The 25,358-nt window shown below is 45.1% G+C and overlaps 5 protein-coding genes across 8 annotated transcripts; 3 read left to right on the top strand and 2 right to left on the bottom strand.

Annotated features, from left to right (window-relative positions):
* Positions 1-252: 252 nt before the first annotated feature.
* On the bottom strand, positions 253-15,481 carry LOC108088233 (cAMP-dependent protein kinase type I regulatory subunit). Of its 4 annotated transcripts, XM_017185944.2 has the most exons (6): positions 6,834-6,959; positions 5,762-5,920; positions 1,878-2,237; positions 1,406-1,780; positions 1,196-1,335; positions 253-1,057 (listed from the first exon to the last, which is right to left on the bottom strand). In XM_017185944.2, the coding sequence occupies exons 2-6, from the start codon at positions 5,768-5,770 to the stop codon at positions 973-975; spliced, it is 969 nt and encodes a 322-aa protein (XP_017041433.1). In that variant the 5' UTR covers positions 5,771-5,920; positions 6,834-6,959; the 3' UTR covers positions 253-972. The 4 variants fall into 4 exon arrangements, with proteins under 4 accessions (XP_017041433.1, XP_017041431.1, XP_017041432.1 ...); XM_017185942.2 differs by lacking the exons at positions 5,762-5,920; positions 6,834-6,959 and adding an exon at positions 14,763-15,481; XM_017185943.2 differs by lacking the exons at positions 5,762-5,920; positions 6,834-6,959 and adding an exon at positions 14,763-15,481 and having other exon boundaries at positions 1,196-1,332.
* Positions 13,399-14,663, top strand: LOC108088234 (histone-like protein 18C). Its single transcript, XM_017185946.2, has 2 exons — positions 13,399-13,833; positions 13,901-14,663. The coding sequence occupies exons 1-2, from the start codon at positions 13,582-13,584 to the stop codon at positions 14,363-14,365; spliced, it is 717 nt and encodes a 238-aa protein (XP_017041435.1). The 5' UTR covers positions 13,399-13,581; the 3' UTR covers positions 14,366-14,663.
* A 76-nt stretch (positions 15,482-15,557) lies between the features above and the next one.
* Positions 15,558-18,244, top strand: LOC108088231. Its single transcript, XM_017185940.2, is given in 3 exon segments — positions 15,558-15,716; positions 15,802-16,464; positions 16,467-18,244. Coding segments are annotated over 2 exon segments (2,274 nt in total). The 5' UTR covers positions 15,558-15,716; positions 15,802-15,806; the 3' UTR covers positions 18,083-18,244.
* Positions 18,245-18,427: 183 nt separating this feature from the next.
* LOC108088230 lies at positions 18,428-22,045 on the bottom strand. The gene is given in 7 exon segments (XM_017185939.2): positions 18,428-18,959; positions 19,016-19,162; positions 19,224-19,434; positions 19,499-20,187; positions 20,258-20,412; positions 20,415-20,738; positions 20,804-22,045. Coding segments are annotated over 7 exon segments (2,808 nt in total). The 5' UTR covers positions 21,933-22,045; the 3' UTR covers positions 18,428-18,806.
* A 628-nt stretch (positions 22,046-22,673) lies between these two features.
* LOC108088241 (protein ST7 homolog) lies at positions 22,674-25,098 on the top strand. Its single transcript, XM_017185952.1, has 2 exons — positions 22,674-23,105; positions 23,169-25,098. The coding sequence occupies exons 1-2, from the start codon at positions 22,967-22,969 to the stop codon at positions 24,635-24,637; spliced, it is 1,608 nt and encodes a 535-aa protein (XP_017041441.1). The 5' UTR covers positions 22,674-22,966; the 3' UTR covers positions 24,638-25,098.
* The last annotated feature ends 260 nt before the right edge of the window (positions 25,099-25,358 follow it).

Genomic DNA, 25,358 nt, shown 5'->3' with positions numbered 1-25,358 from the left:
AGTCATTAACAAAACAATAAAACTAGGTTAAGATTACGAAACACCGTTCGATGAAGAAACAAGAAACATGTGAAAAAATTATGAATTTTCATTGATTTTAATATTTAATTAAATAGTTTCTGACTTGTTGACTTCATGTGCTACGCGTTTAAAAATAATTTACTAAAATTATAATTAAAATGGGTAATTGATTGATTGCTGACGTTGAGTTTTTGTTCTAGACAAAAAAAATAACGAATCATACAAGCGAAATACAATTTTTTCGTTCCTTTCTTATATTTTCCATGACTTCATGCCCCGTATGAGAGTGTGTGAGTTCGTGTGTTTGTGTTTTGTGCCTGTGTGTGTTGCCATTTTTTGTATGATTTTATTTATTACACATATATTCATCGTGTTTATTTCTTTGTTAAAAAACATTCAGATGTCAGTTGGATATTTTAATGAAACGTTTTTTGTTTTTGGGAAGGCAGCATGTTCCATAAGTTATACAAAAAGATTTGGAGAACTCGGAAGAAGTTAAGAGAAGTATATAGACGAAGCCTGGGCAAAAAACTATCTCCGATGTCGGGGGTTGCGGGGTGGGGAACATGCCGCCGCAACCTTTTCACAGAGACACACACGTACACAATTATGTAACTTCAGCACAACATACAGAATCAGATAATTAACATTTTTTAGCCCTCAGCCCCCACGCACGCATTCTATTCTGTATCTCTGACTGAACAGAATCGAGAATCCGATGGCTTTGTGGCAATTAACTTTACACACTTATATAGTTTACGATTTCATTTTTATGCTGCTGAGCGTTTGTTTGTTTTTCTATCCACTTATTTCCCATCCGTCTTCATGTTGTTTTTCGACGACGTTCGCTGCGTTGTTGCTTTGTTTGTTTCTCGGTTGTTGTTTCTTGCTGCTGCTGCTCTTTGTTGTTGCTTGGTTGTAGTGTTTGTTGTTGTTGTCGTTGTTGCTGACTTAGACGGACAACGAAACGAAACTGTTATACTGCGTGATGTTGCGCTTGAGGATGTCGGCGCAGGGTCCCAAAACGCGTTCGAATCTGGATTGAAGTAGGAATGTTATTATTAGTTTATTTGGCCATCATCTTCAGCAAATAGCTAATAAATATAGAGCATTCAATTTTCCATAAGTTAAATTGTTACTAGATTAGGAACTGATCCTGATTTCCCGATCTTACCTCGCCCTGTCCAGTTTGACGCACTTGAGCGGCCCGCGGGCCACGACGGTCGCCGCTCGTGGTCGATCCAAAAGCAGAGCAATCTCGCCAAAGTAATCGCTGCTACCCAGACGCCCCACCTCGGCGGGCTCCTCGCCCTGCTGATTAGATAGAACATTGGATTAGTAGGGGTCTCTCCACCAGATGACAGCTCCAATTTCGGTCACTCACCTCGGAACGCTGCTGCAGCACCACCGCACAGCCCTCCAGGATGATGTAGAAATCGTCGCCGGCTGCTCCCTGCTTCACAATCGTCTCGCCATCGTCGAAGGAGCAGGTCTCCAGGGAATCGGCCACCGTGAGGCGTTCCCATTTGTCCAGGCTCTCCAGGATGGAGACGCGCGACAAGAACTCCTCGTACATTTTGCGCTTACGGATGGTCGAGCCCATCAGGATGCGGCGGTAGGAGTCGCGGTCAATGCCCCACAGCTTCACATCGGTTTTGGCCCGCACGGTGGCGGCGCGGGGAGTGCCATAGATCAGGGCCAATTCACCGAAGCTGCCGCCCTCGCTGATGGTGGTCACCAGTTCGGAGTTGACAAAGACCTGACAAAGAAATACAAATAGTTATTTCAAGGTTCAAGTCAAACAATAACCAATATGAAGGAACCCTTTAGTGCATGAATCTGATTTATATACTCACATCGACCTCGCCCACATCGATCACGTAGAAGTTGTCTCCCTCATCGCCCTGCTGGATGATATTCTCGCCGGCAATGTGATTCACTGGGAACATGGCATCGAATATGTCGGATCGCTCGCTCTCATCCAAATGGGCGAATAGCACGTTCTTGGCAATCGCCTTGGAGAGAGCGTTCATCGTCTTGTAGTCCTTGGGCACCACCTTCTTCACATAGTTGGCGGCGTCCTCCTCGGTGACGGGTTCGGCGGAGATTCCACCGCGCCGGCGCACCGGCGGAGCAGCTGTCTGTGGCATCGGGCTGAGATCTTCGCAGTCGTCGGGGCTGATCACCTGTCTACTGGCATCCAGTTTGACTTGTTCCTGCCGAAGATAAAAATAACAATGCGATGAGTATTTTTGGTTTGGTTTATGGCACACACATCGCGGTTCATTATCTTGTTGGTTTATCATCTTATCAAAGCCTGAACAAAGATCAACAAAGCGGTAAAGCAATGATTTTGCATAGTTTGTAGACCAGTTTAAAGTTCGATATTTGCCTTTTAATTAAGCTAAACAGTACTATTTAATATCTGCAAACCATTCATAATCTTATAGTTATTTCACTCTCTTTTGTTTTTAAAACTACCATTAAAATACATTACAGCATACAAATACCCATAAAATAATATTAACACCTCTCACTTGATTTGAATTCGGGGGCAGAGGCATTATTAACTGCTGCAGGATCAAACTTCCAATGTGCGTTGGCGACTAACAGCCAGATTAATGTGCGTCACTCTCAGTGGAAATATGCGAACTGCAACCAGTGGTTGTTTTCCTGCAGCATTGTGCAAATGTCCGGAGATGCGACGCACCCGGGAAAGCTCTTCCCGCCCACATCCGCAAATCATAAGCTCCATTACGCGTCGGCAATGAAAACGGCCAGCCAACGGGGAGCTAAAGAGCTTTACATCCTGACTTTTGCTGCGCATTCCGGTGCCTCGAGTCCCCATGCAAATTGCTCACTCCCACACACTTGAAGCCCATCCTAAGCACTGCACCAGCCAGCTGTCCAATTGCAGTCCGTTTCCCACTGTGACGTCAAGCCAGTCGAGCAGAAATGGCCAGCTGGCCCAAGACGCTGATTAAGTTGCATTAAATTGTCACTCAACGGAACTACAAGTGGCAGCCACTGGCATTTATGGCTGCAATTGCAGTGCGTTTGGGATCAGTGTCCTATAAATAGGCTCCACCTCAAGAAATTTCGAAAAACAAACTGCATTTTGGGTAGCCAAAGCATACGTTATCTGGATTAAATGTGGCATTAATTATTTTAACTAATGGATGTGCGATGTGCGGATTGTTGAATCAGAATTAAAGCCTAAAATCCACATGAATTCAGAAGCAATGTTTATTGATTAAAAACAATAGGGAAACCAGGAAAATAATCAATCTCACGAATTATTATACTTTCAGCAATGTTTAATCACCTCAACCATCAGCAGAAATTACTTTTCGCCTAAAAATATTTCAATCACAAAAGCAATATGTGTTCAAAGCCATAACGAAGTATTTGCATTTAATATAAAAATAATTGCACTTGATATGATTCTCCCACCCGACCGAAGCCTCTTGAACAAAATTATCGTACGCTATCCATAAACATCGACATGCCCGGCGAAGAACTTCAAATGAAAGACGGTGCTCATTAATTTTTATTGTCTAAACAATCGTGTATTATGGCAAACCAAAAATCGCTTGAAGTGCCCAGAAATATTGTAAACAATGCGGCTGGCAGGAAAAGAACAAGCAAAAACACAAAACCGCAATTAATAGGTGAGCTAAGCAATTTGCCAGCCGATCATGATTCGTAGCTGACGATAGCAAACTACTCAATGAATTCCCCCAACCGAATGTCGCCGCAATTGATTGACGAAGCTCTTGGGTGGCTGCCAGTCAGCTGAAGGAAATTGCTCCACGCTGGAAGTCAGGTGTCAAAACAGATGATAATCAAGTGCTGCCGCCCAAAAACATCAACGTTTGGCATACAAATGCCTGTTAATTAATCTGAGTAAAGTCAAGCTTATTCTCTAAAAAATGTTTAAAATGTTTCTTAAATGTGAGAATATTCTGTAATATTTTACTGAAGAAAAGTGGTAATAAATAGGATAAGTCATTTTCTGTATATTTTGGAAAAACTTTATCTATTTTGTGTACATAACGCTTTGCAAAGACAACTAAAATCAAGTCCATTAACTGCAAAGTTTGATGAATAATTCGTAATACCCAAAGTTTTGAGCTGCCAAGTATGCAAATTGCATACTCTAGTTTATCATGCAGTCAGCTTACTGGGTGGCAGTATCACAACAGACCCCTCCTGTTTTTGCATTTGCAAAACTGCAACTTAGTTTATGGCCATTTGGCCAGGGACAGGGCCCAGAAGCCAGAGCCGAGTACCCAGAATCGAGCAACCAGAACCGAGAACCGAGAACGGAGAACGGAGGAGAACCCGGCGCGTGTGCCAGCGATGTGGCCGTGACCTTTGTGCAGACGCGGAGTCGGCGCCCAGTCGACTTATAGCCCTGGCCCTGGCCATGGACATGGCCATGAGGCCACCATAAACTCTGAGCAACCCACCAATCCGCCAACCCTGCAACGCCACCCAGCCACCCTTTGACCCACCCGATACGATACTCCTCGCGATTTTCCCGGGCTTTCAGCTTTTGGCGACGTTCCCTGTGACATATTAAACGGAAATCGATTTCGCATTGTAAATTGAATCCAATCCCCTCCCGGATGGGCTGACTTTGCGGTCTCGCCCCGCCTGATTGGATGGATGGGCCCGTGCGATTTCCACGTAGGCCCTGACTTTAAAATGGAGTCTTGTCACCGTTCCCGCCTTATCAACGAGCCCGCTAATAAAACAACGCACAACATTTATGGGAATCATGACAAATGCAGGTTTTGATTAGATGACGACAATCGGTGGGACGAGGTGCGGCCAGGTGTGAAGGGTGGGGCAAGATGCGGTGAAGGTTGGGTAATGAGGACTAATTACCTGACATTTTCATCTATTACGAAATCAATTATGTTTAATAATCTTGTATGGCTGCCAACACGGCTATCGACAAGCAGGGATTCAAGGTTTGTTTATTTTAATAGAATAAATTCCAAGAAAAGCAATTCCAAATTGGACACATTACTGCTTGTAATATGTTTATTTTACTGTTCCTTGATCAAATATCTTTACTACTACAATAAAATCCCAAATTACGTTAAAAATACTCGAAATACTGGGAACCTCTTTAAGCAACATTTTATATATTGACCAATCGTAATAGTAAAATACTTGTAGAATATTATACTTCCGTTTGTTTAATATTTCTTGCACTCAAATCGTTTCCATAAAAGGCGAATAAGTCTCATAGAAAGTCGGTAAAAATTCTTTATGCCCTTACAAGCTCTTAGCTGGATGGGGAAACAGAAAGCGAATTACAAAAGCGACAATGAAACACAGATGAGGCAACAAATAGGGCTCCATGCTGTGAGGTAGGACCCAGAACATATAGTCGCCGCGTAAACCATGTAGAATAATGGTCGCCGCTTGCAATTGTAAACGCGGCGGCATTGTTGCATCCAATGAACATGAATAAAACCCAGCAAAGGCGTCGACTTCTGTGGGGGACAGTCCGCGGAAAAAAATAAAAAGCAAAAGCAAGTGCACACAATTGTGCAACCAAATGCTAAATATTTACCTCTATGAGGGTGTGTGTTTTTTTTAATATTTTTTGTTGTTATTTTCAGCTTGTTTAGGTGAATGAGCGCTTATTGAATAGCCGTACAAACTAGACTTATGGTCTACAAACTATGACAGCCACTAACAGACTCATTTATTTATGGCAAACCTTAGACATGTTTCTTTGCTTGTGTACTCCTGTGTTGGTGTTGGTGTTGGTATTGGTGTTGTGTGCGTGTGTGTATCTGTGTGTGTTTTTGTTCTTTAGTTATCCGTGTGTTGGGGCTTGTGCTACTTATGTGCAACAAATTGTGAAAACGCTTCGCTTCTAATATGGACACAGAAAAAACAAACAACAAACAGTAGTAGCAGATGAAAAACTCGCGACGTGGGACTTTGTAGAAGATCACGAAGATTTTCACTCTCGGATTTGTAATAATGCTGTTCTGCTCGCAAGTAGGAAAACAGCAAAAACAAAGAGCGGACAGAATTATAAAAATATTACGTATACGCGGCGTGGACAGGCGAGCAAAAACAGCCGCCAGCAGCAATGACAAACCCAATGTCAAAGTTTTATAAAAATAAATATTCAAAATTGCTGCGAACAGTTCAGAAAAAATGTTTTTTAAATTGGAAATACTTTTGGGTCGCCAAAAAACAGATTTCAAGAAAGTAAGCCACTTAAAAATGTGGAAATGGAAATACTAAGAAAGGTAAATTTTGGTGCACTAATGAATTATGTTATAACTGCACTCCGTGAAAATTTTCTTTAAATAAAACTGCTTTACAAATTAGCTTTAAAATCGAGATTATTGACAAATATTCATGTACAATTGAGTTTAAGGAACAAAGTACAACGGCTAGAATCATTTTATGTTGGACACCACTGCGTATAATTAATATTTTCTTTATGGGGCTATTTAAAGAAATCGCAGCAAATTTAATTGGCATAAATGGGCGGCCACGGCTATAAAATATGAAATTATATAAAAAAGAAATCCTAAAAATATATTTATAAGATCGTGCGTCACTGGACCCCCGCATTATACACATAAATATTTGATTTAATTTTGCCGCTAGTGTCCAATTTAATTTCTTCGCTTGGCTCCTTCTTGCTGTGCTGGCTGTTTTTTCCGCCGCTGTTTTCCTGCTATAATTGCTTAATTAATCCAATTGCGAAGGAACACACTGTGTTCTTGTTCTTCTAGTTCAGATGGTTTTTGTTTTTGTGTGTTGTCTACCCGCTGTTTCCGTTTTAATTATTTAGTTGTTCTGCCTGTGTTATCGTTGTTGTAGCAGTCGCGACTTTCGGCTCGGCAAATGTCTTTTTTTCGCGTATTTACAAAACGGAGGCGCGACACAAACTGAAAACTCAATTCGAAATTCGCGTTCAACTTGCGGCAATCGACGCCGCAGTCGCAGTCGACGCTGGCGTTGCGCTGACGCCGGCAGAGGCAGCGGCTTCATCTTTCCACACTAGTTGCCATCGCATGTGTGTGGGTGAGTATCTGTGTGGGGGTGACGGGGTGGTGATACCGTTATGTGGTCTAGGGCGGATAAACTGCCGACCATTTTGCGGTTTGTGGTAGGTTTTAAGCGGCTAAAAGACCCAAGAAGTGGTGGCCAGTAGCCTTCATGTCGAGTTTACAGAGGAAACAAATCTGTTGACTGATTTAAAAAGTTAATAAAACCTAAAGAGAATTTATTTATAATACTGTGATTATTTACGATTTACTATATCTTCTTTAAATGCTTGTAATTATTGTAATTTTTTATAAATTAGTTACCAAATAGAAAAGTATTTCCAACCTTTTTTTTTGTATGCATAAATACAAGTAAAACAGAAAAACAATGGTAAAATACATCAAAATAACAAACGAAAAGAGGTAGGTGTAATGAACAACAATAAGAGGATTAATTGAAACTGAAAATGAAATTGCATAAACTCAAGGCCAATCAAATATCAGACAACAAAAAATTTAAATTAATTAAGTGCGCAAAGATTTAAATTGGTAATTGAAGTTCCACCTCATTGAGTAGCTGGCTATTTAAAATTTCTTTAGGTTTTAGTTTCGTTTCTTCCAGTGCAGCTACAAAAAGGCCAATCACAAGCGACTCAAAAGAAAGCAAAAGTCGCCACAAGACCACAGAAATAATAAAAAGAACAAAACTGCAAAATAGAAATCATGGAGAGCAAATACGAACTACAAAAGAGCAACTAATGGCTGCTACAAATTATATGGCCAAAAGAGATATTTGCTGTCATAGAGTATTAGAAGAGGGGCACTTGGAGATCCCCTCCATTTCATTTAGCTCACCTCTCAGCCTCTGAAATCTCGCAGTGTACAAAACAAATCAATTTGAGCGCCAGTGCCAAGAAGACAAGAAAAAATCGCGAAATGGAAAACAAAAAGAAATCCAAAGATTGTAGGCGGCTTTTATATGTATTGTTTTTTTTTTTTGTTTTATTTGCCCAAGGCAGCGGTGGAAATAAATTTGATTTGCTACGCTGGCGATTTATAGTTTCACGAGCCCATAAACATGCAAATTCATTCGCACTCACTTTGATAAATTGTCAATAACCATTACATTAACAGTTATGTGGACTTAATGCCGCGCCACATGGCGTATACGCAATGTGCAAAGGCGAGGGCACAGATTTAGGCACTTGAAGCCATCCCGGCAATGCTCTCGTTAGTGAGAACTCAAGGTGTCCAAGAGGCGAAGGGCCCTCGAAGTCGCCTCGTTGGGATTACCAGTGTGTCAGTTGGATTTTGAGTGGGTGGGCCGGGCGGAACCTTGAGGCGCTGCAGGTGGCACGACAGGTTAAGTATGCCAATTTGTACAGGGCCTGGAGGAGAAAAGCCTCTCTAGAGAGTCTAGTGGCAACGAGAATCGGTTGCAGCTTCATGCGTCCACTGGGGAAGCTGATTTCGTTTCTCATTTCAAGGCATTTAAAATTGCAGCTCTCTGATGAGTCAGGTAATAAATTCCTCTTAGTTGGCTGCCTTATAAATTAAGATGTCTATCAAAAAGACAGCTTGAGATTTTGGGAAATTTTAAATTGTGTGACTCAGGGATTTGTCTTGCTCAATAAAATATTTGTATGTATATCCAAATAAAGGGTTTTTATATGGACTTTAATTTTCAACTTTGTTTTTCTTTACTTTCCGCTCTCAAGAAATTAATTACGCGTGGCAAAGACCTTTAAAATTGTTCCCTCCTTTTCTTTTCTTACATTTTTCGTTGTGACGCGTTGGCAATTTAAATTCCTTTTAGCACCCCAAGCAGGACTCATTAAATGTGGGCCAAGCAAAACATTGGCCATAACTTTCTATCGCCCCACACTTGGATTCACTCTGTCACCGGCAAAGTTTCCATGGAACGGAAAAAGATTCTGCATGCGAACAGGATGCGGGGGAAGACTGCTGCAATAAAATGCGGAAAAGCTCTTTGTCTGCTCGCTTCCTGTCCCGCTTTCCTCCCCCGCTTTTCCCTTGGGTGTTAGTGTATGTGTGACTGCGTTTTATAATCGAATTAATTAAAATTTTGCGCCCTACTTGACGCAAAAATTATCCCTTCCTTTCGCACTCGCATTAGCTTTCCACGCGCTTTAAATTTCCCCATTATACCAGTATAGCTAAAAAAATACCCATATAAAACATCCGTGCTGCATTCGTTTTTCCACCCGCCCTCCGGCGCCACGAGACTTGGTTCAGCGAAATTTCCAATTCAGTGAACTTTTTGTTTTGCCACGCCCCCCCAAAGGCCTCCTCTTCCTGCTCCTTTATTTTGAAACCATCAGTTATGCCGGGGAGAAACCTTTTGTTGGCGTTGGCCTGCATAAACATTATTTTTGGGGACACACAAAAGGCGTACCCCCCATCGATTCTGGGTTATCCAGCTGCCCATTTGATGGCCAGGCAATGTCCTGCGAGAAAGGACACACCACAATCGTCGTCACAGCTGTCAACAAACGAGCAGCCATCCAGCAAATTGACAGCTGAAGCCCGAAGAGTTGGCCAAATCCTTCAATTTTACCCAATGACGTCAGTTGGACAAAAGGATTTACAACTTTACAATTCACCGAGGAAAATGGCAAAAGGAATTTGGGGGGGAATTTTTAATTACGAAACTGTTGCGCCTGAAAGTTTTCACCCCGATTCCGAACCTTCTTTATTAGCGAAATTATTCATGGACACTCGGAGGGAGCTACGTTCATAAGCCGCTTAATGGATCGGCACACAAAAGGTCGCCACATCCGACAGATACGGATACGCATTTTGCCAGAAACTTTTCCACAACACAATGGTCTTTCATACATTTCTGTGTGTATTATTTACATAAAAGTTTCGATTCCCGATAAATACCGCCCCCCAACTCAAGCGTAAAATAAACGATAATTTATTTATGCGAAACCCGAGAAGCTGGGGGTGGAGAAAGGTTCTTGGAGCGGTGGTTATATTACCTGCACGCTACTCAGTTATTCACAAAGTTGGATGGCAGGACAAGACAAGCAAAGCCTTTGTGCCAAATTTCAATATCGAGAGTATCAGCCATAATCCCCAGAAAATCCAATCATAAATCACTTTCCTCGGCCACTTAAAAATATCACAGAAATTGTTTTTTGCGATGCGAATGCATAAAAAGCAAATAATTCCTAATAAAAATATCAATTTAATCAAGTTACGAGCACATAATTCAAGGTCAGATTTCGTGTGACAATTTTTTAATTCGATTTGTTTACCAGTTAACTGCCACTTAAGGAGATAATGGCAAATGCTTTTGCGTCTCCCATGAGTAAAGCAAAAGAAATAAAAGCACAAAGAAGCCAAATTCGTTGTGAAATATTTGGTTGTTTATCGTTTAAAAAATTATTAAAATGTCATAAATTTCATAATCATAAAAGAAACATTATTTTTAAATAAGCATTTAAGGGATACATTTAGACATTTCTTAACCAAAAATTGAAATTTGCAACCTTAATTAATGGAACAGAATCATTAAGAGAATTTTTAATCAAAATTAAAACAAGGTAAACAGTGCGTATACGTGATAACCTTTAAGATTTGGTTTTTTATAACTTTTCTGCTTGAAAGACAAATATCAAATTCTTGATTTAATGGAAACCCGTATCTGTAAGAATGGTTCACCCAATTAGCACTTGACAGTTAACCCACCATTTCGCTGGTCTAGTCTGTTTTCCTTTTACTTCCGGTTTAGCACTTTTTCTGTCCTTGTTTTGGCCAACAATTGATTGTTGTTTGTTCTTATTTTATGGCCCAATTTGGCGGACACTGGCGACAAAGTCTATGGCGTAGTTTTTGGCACGATTCGGCTGTTAATCAGAAGCCGGCGTAAACAGCGCCGGACGGAGCGATGACAGCCGTAAAAGCGGCATAAACACGACCGTTAAACCGGACAATTCGATGATCGGAGCGCCGCAGTTCGCGTGGCCATCAATCAGGCAAAGAAGTCAAAGAAGTAACGACCGCAAGAGGTAAATGGTAAATGGCAAATAGCAAATTGAGCAGTTGGGCTGGCGAACAAAAAGGGACGACGATGGGCAACTGACGGTGGCCAAAAAGTGACTGAGACAACCGAAAGGACGAAAGTAAACTCTCGCAGCCACAGACACAAATACAATCTCGACGACGACAGGATGACCTTCACCAACACGCACAGCGAAGGAAACCCAAATATACGAGTGTATGTAGGTGTGTGCGGATATATATATACACGGATGGCCAAAAAGTAAAGTTTTTCGCACAGCAACCCACACACTCACACAGCTATGACGCAGCGGAAGGAAAAGCTTTCGCTGGAGAAAAGGACCTGTGCTGGGAAAAGGGAAAAGCAGAGGGAGCGCTCTGATTTCGTTCCCTTCGAGTTTCAAGTGCAAACTCGACATTATCTGGCTAAAAGCTGAGGCTCCTGCAGGTAGGCTGCAATACCCTTCCATTGGGGTTGTTTATAAAAAAGGAAACATGCTTAGTATAAACATAATAACGAATTTAATATTTCATTTAAAGTAACTATAAAATTAATTTAAATTTATGGTATTTGGGTTTGTTATGATGCGGGACCTACAGTTTTACTAAAATAAAAGCTTAAGTTTTACGAATTATATTTATGAAAAAACAAAACTTGCTTAAAAATCATCCAAAATAAGGGGTAAAAACTACCTCACCTATATAAATAATCAAACTCAAAATCTGAATGCCCAACCACCCACTTAAAACTGTTTGATATTAAATTGGTTTTTTTAAACTATGTACATCTAATTCGCACACTTCAACAAAGATTTTATATCTTTGAAGGTTTTTTATAGTTAATACAAATAAATATTTTTTCCAAAGATTTTGAAAGGGTATTCAGCATTTCTTAAGTGCTACATTTGTTTGTCAGTTTGTTTTCGTTTGTGCCACTACTAACGACGTCGTCATTTGCAGTAACAAACCGAATCAGCAAGACACTTGGTCGCGAAACCGAAATCAAAGCTTTTCCCGTGCGCACACTCCCACACTTTGGACATTTTCCGCTAAAAGCTTTTCCGCGCGAATTTCGCAAGTGTTTTTGTTACCCGTTTCCCGTTTTCCGTTTCCCGCTATTTGCAATTTTCCAACTTACTTCACGCTCGCGGGCGAGCGTCGAGAGATGAACCTGCAGGCTGCGATCGCTGACGGCGTCCTCCTCGGGAATTGTGGTGCAGGAGGTGCGGACGTGGCGCATCCGATGCACTGCGTCCAGACTCAAACGGTGCTCGTGATCGTCGCGCAGCAGGGCATCGAACATGGCCACTCCGCCATCGATGCTGCTGTCGCGCAGGATTCGCCCACCACGCCCGCTGCAGTGGGCACTCTGCTGCTGATTCTGCTGATGATGGTGGGCGGTGGTCACCACGCCCTCCGAAAACGAACGGATTCGCATGGCGCCGCTGGCATCGGTGGTCAGAGCCACCGAGCGGAAGCGATCGATGACCGCATCCTGGATGCTGTTCACACTCAACTGGTTGCCCATTGCGCGACGTGGGAAAAACAAAAACAGAGAGGACCTAACGACTGTGCACCGCAGGATGCTTCTGCACGGCGCCAGGATGCTAATCCAACTGACAACGAGTGCGGCATTCAACAGGCAACCTGCCCCAGAGAGGCGCTCACACTCGAAGCCAGAGCCCGGAGAGAAATGGGCCGGAGAATGTGCCTTTCACGGGGGGAGGGAGTGAAGGGGGTCGGGCGGGAAGGCCTCCACAGGTGCGCTGTTCTATTTACATTGCAGCACGGCAAGCTTTCGCTGCAACCTGCAGCCTGCCACCCCGAAAATAAACTTTAAAGCTCTCTGGCCACTGCATCTTCCCAAAAAAAGAAGGATGCAGTCCTCTCAACAAGAGAGCGCCAACAAAACAAGCATGTGTTTTGAAAATCCACCTTTAGACTGGCTTAATTTAACACTCCGCCTCAAAAATAGACCACAGGTTGTATTGATTTTCGTTTAAGCGACCATTAGATGACCAGCCAAATGCCGCTTGTTGCTTGCAAAGGGTTGAAAGCCCCGCCAGCAAACTCAATCACATGAAAAATTAAAGAAATCAATTTTTCCTATATCCTTGGATAATGAACGAATCCCTTTAAATATGTTCACATGGTTAAAAATACCTCTAATTATTTAAAGTAGTTTTCTTTTTTAAAACAACCAGCCAACTTGGCTTCAAAGGAGCCATTCTAGACTGGTAAAAAAAATGATCGTAGCAACGAGAAAGCCATTAATCAAATCCACATAGCCAAAGTCTGCCCAACATAGAATCAGTTTGTACTAAAGCCCCGAAGCAAAAACACCTCATTTTATAAACGACAAAAAATTTTATATTTAAATTGTGTAGAGTCTTTTTTGATACTCCTTTTTTTTTACTTTTTATCTACAAATTCTTTTGTGAAAAGTTCGAGTTTCGATAATAATTTTGCAAGTGAAATAGTTAATAAAGTTGACAACATGAACAACGTGATTAAGAAAAGTGAGACGGAACAAAGAGCGCGTCCTGCAAAATCGGGATATGTATACGACCTCAATAAGATGGCCGATCTTCAAAACGCATGGGATGCCAATTCACTGTGTTCGCCCTTCGTCAATTTCCTCAGGAAATTTCAGGAGCGCTATAGCAGTTGCTACACCGATGGGCAAATCGCGGAAATGGCTCGCAAACGCTGGCAACAGATGTCTACTAGCCATCAGCAAGAGTACCAGGTTAGTTCATACATAATAAATTTTTACTAGCGAGCCTAGCAAGTTTTATAATAAATTTGATTCTCAGGACCCACTAGATGAGGTAGAGTATCAAGAGTATCTAAAATCGGCTAGCAGTAGCGCCAAAGGCTCAAGTTGCTCAATTAAAAACGAACCGGATTCCGATGATGCGGATTCTGAATCCGATTATCATACAGGCGCATTTGTCGATAGCGGCGACGGCTGTCGTCCTAAGAAGAAGGATCCCAAGTGCAGGAAGCCGAAGAAAATGTGCGCAAGGCCAAAGAAAGCTTGCGCGAAACCAAAGAAAAGTTGCGCCAAGCCGAAGCCCGTGTGCCCCAAACCTAAGATGGTTTGCCCCAAGCCTAAATTGGCTTTCCCCAGGCCGTCTTGCCCAAAACCTAAATCGCTTGGGGCGAAGCCATCTTGCCCCAAGCCAAGCGCCAAGCCATCTTGCCCCGCGCCCAAGAAACGAAATGAGTGTCCGAAGCCCAAACCAAAGTGTCCCAAGCCGAAGCCATCGTGCCACTAAGAAAATGTGCGTCTTACAATAACCCCTCTTCCGTCCACACCTTTTGGCAATAATTTTGGACTCGTAATTAGACGAAAATGCCCTCGTAATGCTTGTGCGCATTGCTAGAATCAAAGAAATTGGAGAACCTCCGGGGAACCTGGCCATCGAACATCCGGCGATGAAAGCCTTCTACTAACCGCGCGGTGAAGCTTCCAAAGAGCCGAGGTACTTGGCCTTAGGACCAGGAAGGTGCAAATTCTATTCTACTACGAAACAAGCTAATCAGTGAAATAAAGGTACACGTCTAGATCAAAAATAGCATTTTTTTATGGAAATCAAGGATTAAAATTCGGTTTGAATTTTTGATTAATTGTACGTTTTGGTGTTTTCGAAACCATATGCTAGAGGTACTCACCCGTTCGAGTTTCTGAAAGTATTGGCGCAGGAACTGCACAGGATTCTCGGGTCGGCAGACGCACAGCTGGACGATGCAGTCCTTGAGGACTCGCTGGATTCCGTGGGTCTGGATGTAGTGCTCGCACTCCCGCAGGCTCTGCTCCTCCAGCGTCTTGGCCATCATGTAGGACATGTGTGGGGCGGTTCTCGGAGTGGGTTTACGATGGAAATGCGAAGAGATTGGTGATGAAGACAGCTTTTCAAGCGCCGCACTACCCAATACGTATGTCTGTATGTATGTACACAATTTGTTTTCGGGAGTGCGTGTGTGGGTGGCAATTACTTGTTTCGCTGGCAAATCGGTTGAAACCACAGATTATTTGGCTATATCTTCGATGCTCGCGTTTCTCTGCACCTGCTGCTTTATCGCGCGTTTGCCTTTGCACCGCTTTCGCTGCTTTTCCTTGCGTTTTTCTTTTTTTTTTTTTGGCACCGTTTTGCTTCGTTTTCCACAGCACTGCCCCGTTTTCACTTTCGCAAAATTCACGTTTCCTGACCTTTTTGTCCTGTCCTGCTGATTAAAGCCCTTTGCCCCGCAATCCCCCGCAGCATGTGGAAAGGTCGATAGCTCTTAAAAACCCAACCAAGTAGGTTTTTTTCATAAAAACTTAACTAATTTTCACGCACGTAAAACACAGACGTTGTTGTTGTTGTTTCTTTTTGGCTGCATGTAGTGGTGGGCGTCTCGGTGGTCACGCACTTATCGATAACTTTACGGGTGAGCAGTCGCGTTTGTCAACACTGTCTTCGATAACAGCGGCCACTGTGAATGTCCAACGGAATAATTTAAATCGCGAAAGAGCTTTTTTGAAGGGTGTTTTTTAAATTAATGTTTCACTTAATCCAATAAAGATCAAAAGCAGTAGCTATGTGGATGTTAGATGTTAAAGCGTACTTGAGCCAATCAACGGAGGTAAAGAAACCTGTTTCCCGCTATTTCAGCACAAATTTTTTTGGATCCAGTTGTAAAGTATTGATTTTTCCGAATTTTCCTCCAGCTAAAATGCTGCACACCGAAACCTTGCCTGGTCACCAGGGCATCTATGCTCCATTAAGTCAGGCAATGAGCGATTCCGAATCCGACGAGGAGATCGAGATCCACAACGCTGTTAATCATCGCCAGAATTTGCAGCAGAAACTGCAACAAGCACAGAGAAATTCGCCGGAGCAGTTCCACTCACAAAGGATTCGCATTCCGCCAAACACATTGGCCCTGAAATCACCGCACACCCGAGCCCCACCAACCGCCACTAGGATTGTAACCCGGAATCCAGCCGGGCATCCACACGCCCAGAAATTCCAGTTGGAGGGCAGCAGCTACGCCACCAATATGCAAAACACCTTCCGTTCGGTCATGTTGAGTGACAACGGAGGCGTGGGCTCAGAGTTGTCCCACTTCAACAGTGAATTCGATTCCAATGCAGATAATGTGGCCATCTTGGGTGGCAATCAGTCGGGCGAAGACTCGGCCAAAAGGACACCCATGTCGCCGGCCCGAAAGTGCTGTTTCATCGGCAGCCTGTTGCTCTGCTTCGTGGCCGTCGTTTCCTTTGTGTGGCTAGTGCCCTGCGGCAACCCAGATGGCACTGGATCATGTCCAGCGGTGGTTGATCGCCTCAAAACCCACAACTGGTTCAATAACTACACAAGGGCCGAGCTGAAAGGGGAGTCAATGTGGTTGGCGGCTTAAAAGCCTGGGAGAACAACCTTATCTTCATGTACCGCGGCGATGGATTCTTTCCAGAATTTCGACTCGGCAACGAGCGGCGGAACGGCATCATCTGCTTGATTGGCTCCTCCGGAGCTGTAGCCTGGTTTGTGGAGATGGTGGACGAACCGGTGGCCCTTGATTGCACCCTCATCGACATCGATGGCAATGGGAAGGCGGACTGCCTAATACTCGATGAATACGGTGAGCTGGGCGCCATCAATCCTGTTTCCGGACGTTGGCTTTGGTGGTTCAAGGAGCGTTCGGCCCGCAAGGTTGATGCCTACGATTTTCCGGTCATCCTGCCCGATCTGGATGCGGATGGAGTACTGGACTTGCTGCTCGTGACCAGTTTATCGCTGGAACAGCGAACCAAATCGCTGGCACAGCTAAAACATGAATCTCCCAGTCAGTTAGAAGCTCGGAATGTGCTTCGTTTGCTTTCGGAGAAAAATGGATCGCCAATAGGCGATGGCTTTCGCATCCACGACTGCGACAGGCTGAGTAATGTCAAGCTGGAGGCGGGCAATGTGAGCTTCTCCTGCCAGCGCGTCAACGGCACCGAGCAGCTGCGTTCCAAGAGTCTGGCGGAGCTGTATGCCCTGATCACCAACAAGTCCATAGTGGGGCAAAGGTTGTCTACCTCGAAGATCTCGCAGCACAGGAACCATGGTCAGCGACGGGAATTGGATGCCCAAAGGAACATCTACTCCTTGAGTGGACGCGAGCTGGTGGTGGAGAATCGTGGTCGCTGCCCGGAGGATTGCAATGTCACCTTTGTGCTGAGCGAAGTTCGCGACGGCAAGCCGCACATGGTGCACAATTTCAGCGAGAGCGGCATGTATGGCATGGTGCCCGCCCAGTGGCATTTCAAGAACACCAAGTCACCGATGTCCGGCTTTGTGATGAAATTCTGGAAGTGGCATGGTCTCGTGAAGCCATCGAAACAGAGCTCCGCCAGCAGCAATAGCAATAATGTGCAGAAAAGTGCCAGCAACAATCACACCAAGAACATGAATGCCATCAAGGATAAGGAGAAGGAGAAGGCGCAGGCCAAGAAACAACAACAACAGCAACAGCAGCAACAACAACGTCTGAGGAGGAGCACGAAGGCCGGCGACCATCAGTTTCCGCCTGCCCACCAGGAATTTGATGTGTTTGGGCACGTAAAGCAAAAGCGGGAAACCTTTGGGGTGCCCTCCAAAAACATGACCAGATCCAGTGGCGTCTCGCCCGGCGGCAGCTACAAAATGAATATGATCACGGAAACCGTGATCCTTGTTTTGTTCGTAGGCACCGACACCCACATCGAGAACACCTCGCAAAGCAACATCATCCAATTCTGCCGACACGACCGCAAGGTGTGCCAGCCCGATCTGAACAACCAGGATCACTCGATGCTCATTGCTGATCTGGACCAGGACGGATCCCAGGAGCTGGTCACATACATGTCCACATTCGTACAGCCCGAGGATGAGCAGCAGAGGGATTGGAAACTGCTAACCTACGTGAGGTTGCTGCGCCTCCAGGCAGAACTCCCCGCCTTTTTTGAGGAGGACAGGCACAACTAGGCGGTAATCCCGATTCCGAGACGGAATATAGTGCATTTAGCCAGCCGGAAACGTGCTGTCGGACACGAGTAGCAGTTTAACCTAGTTGCATGCATTACATTGTACATTAGTAGAACCTTTTCTAGTCTCCCATAATAAATCAGTAAACTTTCCATTAACTTATTCTGCTTCGATTTTTTCAAATTCGAAGACCGCGTAGAACCGGAAGACTTTTTTTGTTTTCATTCTTTATTTTCAACAGTTTTGCCCATATTACATTTTATAGTTCTCATATTCACAAATTGGATGAACAATTAAAAAAGGGGAGTTTCTAAAAAGAAATAGTGTAATATACAATTCAAATGGTTTTGGATTTTGTTTGGGAATTTATTCAGGATTCAAAACCTTTTTCAACAGTCATACCTTTTTCTTTGATGGGACAGTATTTCACGTTTAAGACTAACAAAACGTGTGTTTTCCGAATTAAAGTATAACAGAATCTACAGATACTGCTGGCCTAAATTTTCATACAATTTGCACTGCGTCACTACTTTACAATAGGATACAAAATATTACACATGTGGTTTTTGGGTGAAAGTATAAAGTCTTAGTTCGATAGTCTAAAAGTCCAGAACGAAATTCCTAAAAGGACTCAACTTAGTGTATGATATTAAATTGTACGAGTTTGTGTATGCGAATTTATCTACCAATGCGTTATGGTATATAATAATTCTTAGTCTATGTCCTAGAAGTCAACGTCGCTGAGATAACGCTTGAAATTAGACAAGCAACTCGCAGTCAACCATTGCTCGGCTATAACATTTAGTTCCTCGTCCAGACCCGGAAATTTTTCCGCATTTTTCGCTGAGTGGTTGAGACTTTTCAGCGTGCGATACATCTGCAGAAAAAGGTTTATTAAATTACGATTAAAAACGAATATAATTTATAATTTACCTCCGCGGAGCTAGTAGATATTTGTTTGGCTACTGCCAAAGCCTCATCGCAAACATTGCGGGCCTTGCAGATCTTGTCAACGAAGCTTTGTGGCCCCAAAAGTTCGGGGGCAAAAAGTCTTTCAGCCAACAGAAATAGGCGTGAATGCTTTATGAAAGAGTAATAATTAATGAAGGAAACTACGTGACATTAAACTTTAAATATTTACCACTTGACTGGGGACCTTTTCATGGCCATGCCACAGAGCGTAACCCTCGGGCAGCTGGCCCAACTTGGCATAGTTGGTCTCAAAGCAACAATCATCTGCGGCCACCACGTAATCAACCAAAGGCAGCTGCATCACGCCCAGATTAATCAGGTTGCCAACGATGCCAGCCACCACGGGCTTTGGAAATGTGGCCAAAGTGCGCAGATATGTTCTGGAATTGGCAAAGGGAATTAACTTAAGTTTGGCCTTATTTTAGCATAGTTTTCTTCACGCACTTCAGGGCCAGAGCAAGCTGATTGGCACTACTCCTGCGCTTCTCGAATGATCCATGCACCAGTTCCTGGCAATCAATGCCCTGGCAGAACTGCTGACCCTCAACGGTGAGCAGCACTGTGTTGAACTCGCTTTTGCGGGCCACACTGGCCAGCGTGTCGCTCAACTGATCCAGTAGCTGGCTGCTGTATGTGTAACCGGATTTGCCGTGATGCGTGCGTATCACCAGGTGAGCCACCTTGCCAACCTTGTGCACAACCACAAGTTCGCCCCTGCTGTTGGCCTTCATGTCGTTGGCAAGTGTGTGCGATGACACCCCATCCGTCGGCTCGCCGCCCCTTTGGTTTGTCTTGTTTACGGGCTTCAGGAACTTGAAGGATGGATCAGAGCCTTCGGCTGCATCATCAGAAAGGTTGGATGCTCCCGGCTTGTTGTCCAGCGAATTGCGGCTAACGGAGGCGTTGCTGGAATAGGAGCTGTTGGAGCGCCGTCTCATAATCATGGACTCCTCGCTGGCGCGCTGTTTGTACACATAGTCCCAGGAATCAGATGCGCGTGGCTTGCTGGTGGTTGTGGAGGCGGTGGTCTTAGTAAAAACGGAATCTGCACCCGAAGTCGATCGCTTGGTGGCCGGAGACGCTGACTCCTTTTTGGGAGGCGTAGGCTCCACTGCGGCACGGATTGTTTGATTCTGGAGAAGCGTATAATAAATACTATTTAGTAAATATTTATGTGAAGTAATTCTTTTAGCAATTACTCACCCTTCCTGTTATGGTCATGGACCGTTTGCGCATTAGCGGCTTGTTGGACACCTCTCCGCCGCTCATCTCGCGCTGCTCATGCTCCACCGCGTGGATCATGTTGGCCGCACCTTCGTCGCCCATCAGGCGATCGATCTCAGAGACCTTCTTTTTTTCTGTACTCCACCGTTGGCCAGACCTGCGTTGGGTGTTTGCGAGCGTCGTTTGACTGGAGACAAGCTCCTCTCTGCTCCTCCAACCGGAGCTGCAGCTTTGCTGGTCTTAGCAGTCGGCGTTGCAGCCCGTTTCTTAGGAGACACCTCCTTCTTGATCGTTGTACTGGGGGAAATGCTCTTGACTGTCGGTTTTGGCGCGGGAGGTGCTGGGGAGGTTGCTTTGGCCGTTGCCTTTGCGGTGGCATACTGCGCAAAGGACTTTTTCGTCTCCGGCACATCCGGATCCCAAATGATCTTCCTCTTGATAACACGCATACGCTTAAAACCTAGAAAACCCGAGTTTTTGTTTAGCATGATAATTTTTTAGCTGTATTATATAGTTTTACTGCACCTGTGGTTGGCTCTTCGGTCTCCTTGGGAGATGGCACAGCAACGACCGAGCTCGTTGATGCCGCCAATTGCTTTTGGCTTACGGTCTTTAGCATTACTTTAACACTGCTGATCTTGTTGTTGAGCAAAACCGGAGAAGTCTGGCTGGCTTTGTTGGGCGATGGCACCTTTTTCGGAGGCAGAGGCGGCTTTTTATTCCCCAATTTGACTGGGGGAAGGGTTATCACTTCGGTAATCAAAGCTGTCGCGGGAGCAGTGGATGCGGACTTCTCGTCCTCTTCTGAATCGTAGTCATCCCAATCGTCGTTCAGCGAGCTGACGATATCCACTGGCTTGACCACTGGCGGAGGATCTTTGCGACGCGACTTGGGCTTCAGGCCGGCCATCTGTTCAAGAGCCACAGCTCTGGCTTGCTCTGGCGATAGCTTATGCTTCGGAATGGTAGCGGAGGAAGTGGTGGTTGCAGTTGGCTTTTTTGGCTTAGAGACGGTCACCTTAGGACTCGCCTTGCGAGAGGCTGAGTCGCCCTCGTCGTCGTCGATCTCCATTATCTCGAACTGACCCTCTCCCTCAATGGTAACACCGATGTCCACATTACCCTCCACGCCGTCCAACTCGGAGAGAGCCTTCTCCAGGGCGCACTTGTCGTCGCCCGAAGGTTGCTCATGACTGGTATCCGTGCCCTTGAGCAGGGCAATCAAGTCCACCTCCTCCAAGGGGGATTCGCTGGGAATCGTGCCATTGCCAGAGGCATCCTGGGTTTCCTCTTGGAGTGGCGAAGCACTGGACAAATCATCAGCGGCCACGCGGGACTCCAAGCCACTGTTATCCGCACCGCCACTTGGAGGGACGGAATCTACAACCTCAGCGGACGCATCGGGCGGTCGAATGTTGTGCAGCTTAGCGATCTCCTGTTCCAACGAGCTCAGTTCGTCCAGACCGGCGCCCTCGTCCGAGCCATTTATATCGGCCAGCTCATCCTCCAAATCAGTGGGACCCGCACATTTTGCAAGCGTTTCCAGCGCCGCTGTTTTTGGTTCTAGTTCCTTGGTTTTGTCAACCTCCCGACAGGATTCCTTCGTTTCGACGGGTTCCGGCGTTTGCACTTGATTGTCCGTCACCTGATCCATGATTCCACTGCCCTCTGATGGCTTTCCAATCGACAGGGGATTCAATTTTGCTTTACGTTATGTTTCGATTGGAACAATCTACAAAAAAAAGTGCACTTGCTGCAAAGCGGCCATTTTTTAGTGGTGTACAGGTTAGCACAAGTATATCGATAGTTAACTATCGGTAAAAAATTTATTTTAAAATTTTAAATTTATAACAAATGTTTTTTACGAAAAGTAATATTAAAAAAAAAAGCATATAAGCATATAAACATCATTGGCATATTTCATCAGTTACAAAGCGGCCTATAATTACCAATAAATTCTAATACTTGACTGTAGCGCAATAAACATGTTTTATCATATTCAATATATAGCTAAGTCAAACTTTGGAGTTAAAGGTAGACAAATAAATAAAACCTATGTAAATATGTAATGCTTTTGTATAAGCAACTAAAAAAATTTAATTTTTAACTCTTCAAATGTAATCCTACGGAGTCGAGTTCAAAACTCAAAGTGTCTTAATAATCTTAACGCAAATGTGCAAGGCTGCATTATATTGCAAAAAATTTTAAAATAAAAAACTTTTTACATTAACGTTCATATTCTGAAAAGATAAGGTCTTATTTTGTTAAACGAAAGTCAATGTTTTTATTTTTTTGGATGACTAAAAGTAAAACCAGCCAGGGTGACCATGCAACACAACGGTATTTCTTAGATGACGTAAAACGGCCACGCTGCGCTGTTAGTTGCTCGCGTCGCCTGGTCACATCGGGTCGAAAACACAACCCCCCGCTCACCCCCCTTTCGAATACTTGATAGAAAAAAGTCTCATCTGCAGCAAGGATTCGCGCAAGGATAGCGCCAGGAAAGGCAACCGTTAATTGATCTAACCCCTCGGCGGCGGTCAGTGCAAGTGCACAGATAACCCGCACACCCGTGGGCACTCCGGCGAATCCCGGCGAGCGGCAAAATCCGGATTGAGCGTTGGCCAAAAGCGAAACGAGCGTCGAATACAGAACTTCGCAGTCGGGGGCAGCAGCAGCAGCGGCAGGATGTGGGACTCCTCCATGTTTCTAAGCACGCTGACGCCCAAGTTCTACGTGGCGCTCACCGGGACCTCCAGCCTGATCTCGGGCTTGATCCTGATCTTCGAGTGGTGGTATTTCCGGAAGTATGGAACTTCGTTTATAGGTGAGTGGATCCGTAGTTCTTCTCCATGGATTTTTAGTTAACTTAACACTTCCCATCCGGCAGAGCAAGTTTCCATCAACCACATTAGCCCCTGGATCAATGGCAGCGATGGCCAGTCGGAGTCGAGCAATGGCAGCGGTTCGAGCAGCAGCAGTGGTTCCAGTAGCAGTAGCAACGGCGGCTCGGGCGGAGGAGGAGCGGGAGGGGGTGCCTCATGCGGTAGTGCTACCACCAGCACGGGCACCCAAATGCCCGAGTGCAAGGTGTGGCGCAATCCCCTCAACCTCTTTCGCGGCGCCGAGTACCAGAGGTTCTTTTGGGCCACCAGCAAGGAGCCGTTAACGTACTACGACATGAATCTGAGTGCCCAGGACCATCAGACCTTCTTCACCTGCGAGGGCGATGCCCGCAAGGAGGAGTACGAGATCATGCAGACGGCCTGGCGCGAACGCAATCCCATGCAGCGCATCAAATCCGCGCACAGTGCGCTGGAGATCAACGCGGAATGCGCTCCCGCCTACATACTGCTGGCCGAGGAGGAGGCCATGACCATTATGGAGGCGGAAAAGATTCTGAAGACCGCGCTCAAGGTGGCCGAGATCAACTACCGAAAGTCGCAGGCCACCCAGCATCAGGGCGCCATTGCGGACGGTATGCATCGGCGGGACACCAACGTGCTGATCTACATCAAACGGCGGCTGGCCATGTGCGCGCGCAAGCTGGGTAAGCTGAAGGAAGCGGGCAAGATGTTCCGCGACCTCACCAAGGAGATACCCTCGATCATGAGTGTGCTGAACATCCACGAGAATCTGATCGAGACGCTGCTGGAGATGCAGACCTACGCCGATTGCCATGCCATTCTGGCCAAGTACGACGACATCTCCCTGCCCAAGTCGGCGACCATCTGTTATACGGCTGCTCTGCTGAAGGCGCGCGCCGTGGCCGACAAGTTCTCGCCGGATATTGCCTCGAAGCGAGGTCTCAGCCCCGCCGAGATGAGCGCCGTGGAGGCCATTCACCGGGCGGTGGAGTTCAATCCGCACGTGCCCAAGTATCTGCTGGAGACAAAGCGGCTCATCCTGCCGCCGGAGCACATTCTGAAGCGCGGCGACTCGGAGGCACTGGCCTATGCGTTCTTCCATCTGAAGCACTGGAAGCAGGTGGAGGGGGCCCTCAATCTGCTGCACTGCACCTGGGAGGGCACGTTTCGAATGCTGCCGTATCCGCTGGAGCGCGGCCATCTCTTCTATCCATATCCAACGTGCACCGAATGCGCCGATCGTGAGCTACTGCCGGCGTTCCACGAGGTGTCCGTTTATCCGAAGAAGGAGCTGCCCTTCTTCATTCTGTTCACGGCGGGACTGTGCTCCATTACCGCCCTGCTGGCCTTGGCCACCCACCAGTATCCGGAGCCGATGGGCCATTTGGCACAGACCGTACTTACTTGGGTCTCGTATCCGTTTCAGTTGCTCAAAGAGCGCATCGAGGCGTTCTGGCCGTGCAATTTGCTGCAGCAGTTGTCGCGCGTCTAAAGCGGGGGTCACATGCTCCTCCGATTTCCACCCTCGAATGACGTCACACACACAAACACTCACACAAAACAAAACAAGGAACACCACACATACTCACTCACACGCATCCATCTCCAACTGGCTGAGAAACCAGCGGCAGCGAAAGCCACAAAAACCACTCAAACACAAACCCTAAAAAATACATTACATGAATATATATATATATGAATATATATATAAAAACTTATATATATTTTGGATCTTAATATGTCTGTGTTGTCTTCGTGAAATAAACATAAACAAAGCAAAAGCAAAAGCAAACAAACACGCACTCAACTAGTTCCAGCTTCCAAGTGATCCAGATGAACGAAACGAATTTTCAGCAGCCACGCAAGAGGAAACTAAATTATTCTTAAGTTTTATTATTATTTTAATTATTGTAAACAAGTACGAGAAGCGAGTAAACTTAAATTCAGAAATTATCCTTCATTTTATTTATTGAGAGCCTTTTTCTTTAGTAAATAATTGGACCTGGTTGTTTATTCGTCTGAGTAAATCATAATTTTTCAAAAAGGAAACCATTTCCGATCTATTACATAAAAAATCATCTTTTAGAGTCGGGAAACCCCCTTTCTGGTTTTACAGTTTCGAGTGGCCCTTTTTCCTTAATCTAATTGTTTTATCGGCATTGATAAAGAGCATTCACATGACAGACGTTTGTAAACTAGTTACTTCGTTTCAA

This window comes from Drosophila ficusphila, unplaced genomic scaffold, assembly GCF_018152265.1.
Source record: "Drosophila ficusphila isolate 14025-0441.05 unplaced genomic scaffold, ASM1815226v1 contig_106, whole genome shotgun sequence".
NCBI classification, from domain to species: Eukaryota; Metazoa; Arthropoda; class Insecta; order Diptera; family Drosophilidae; genus Drosophila; species Drosophila ficusphila.
The sequence above is the reverse complement of the archived record's forward strand: the minus strand, read 5'-3'. Positions and strand labels throughout refer to the sequence as shown.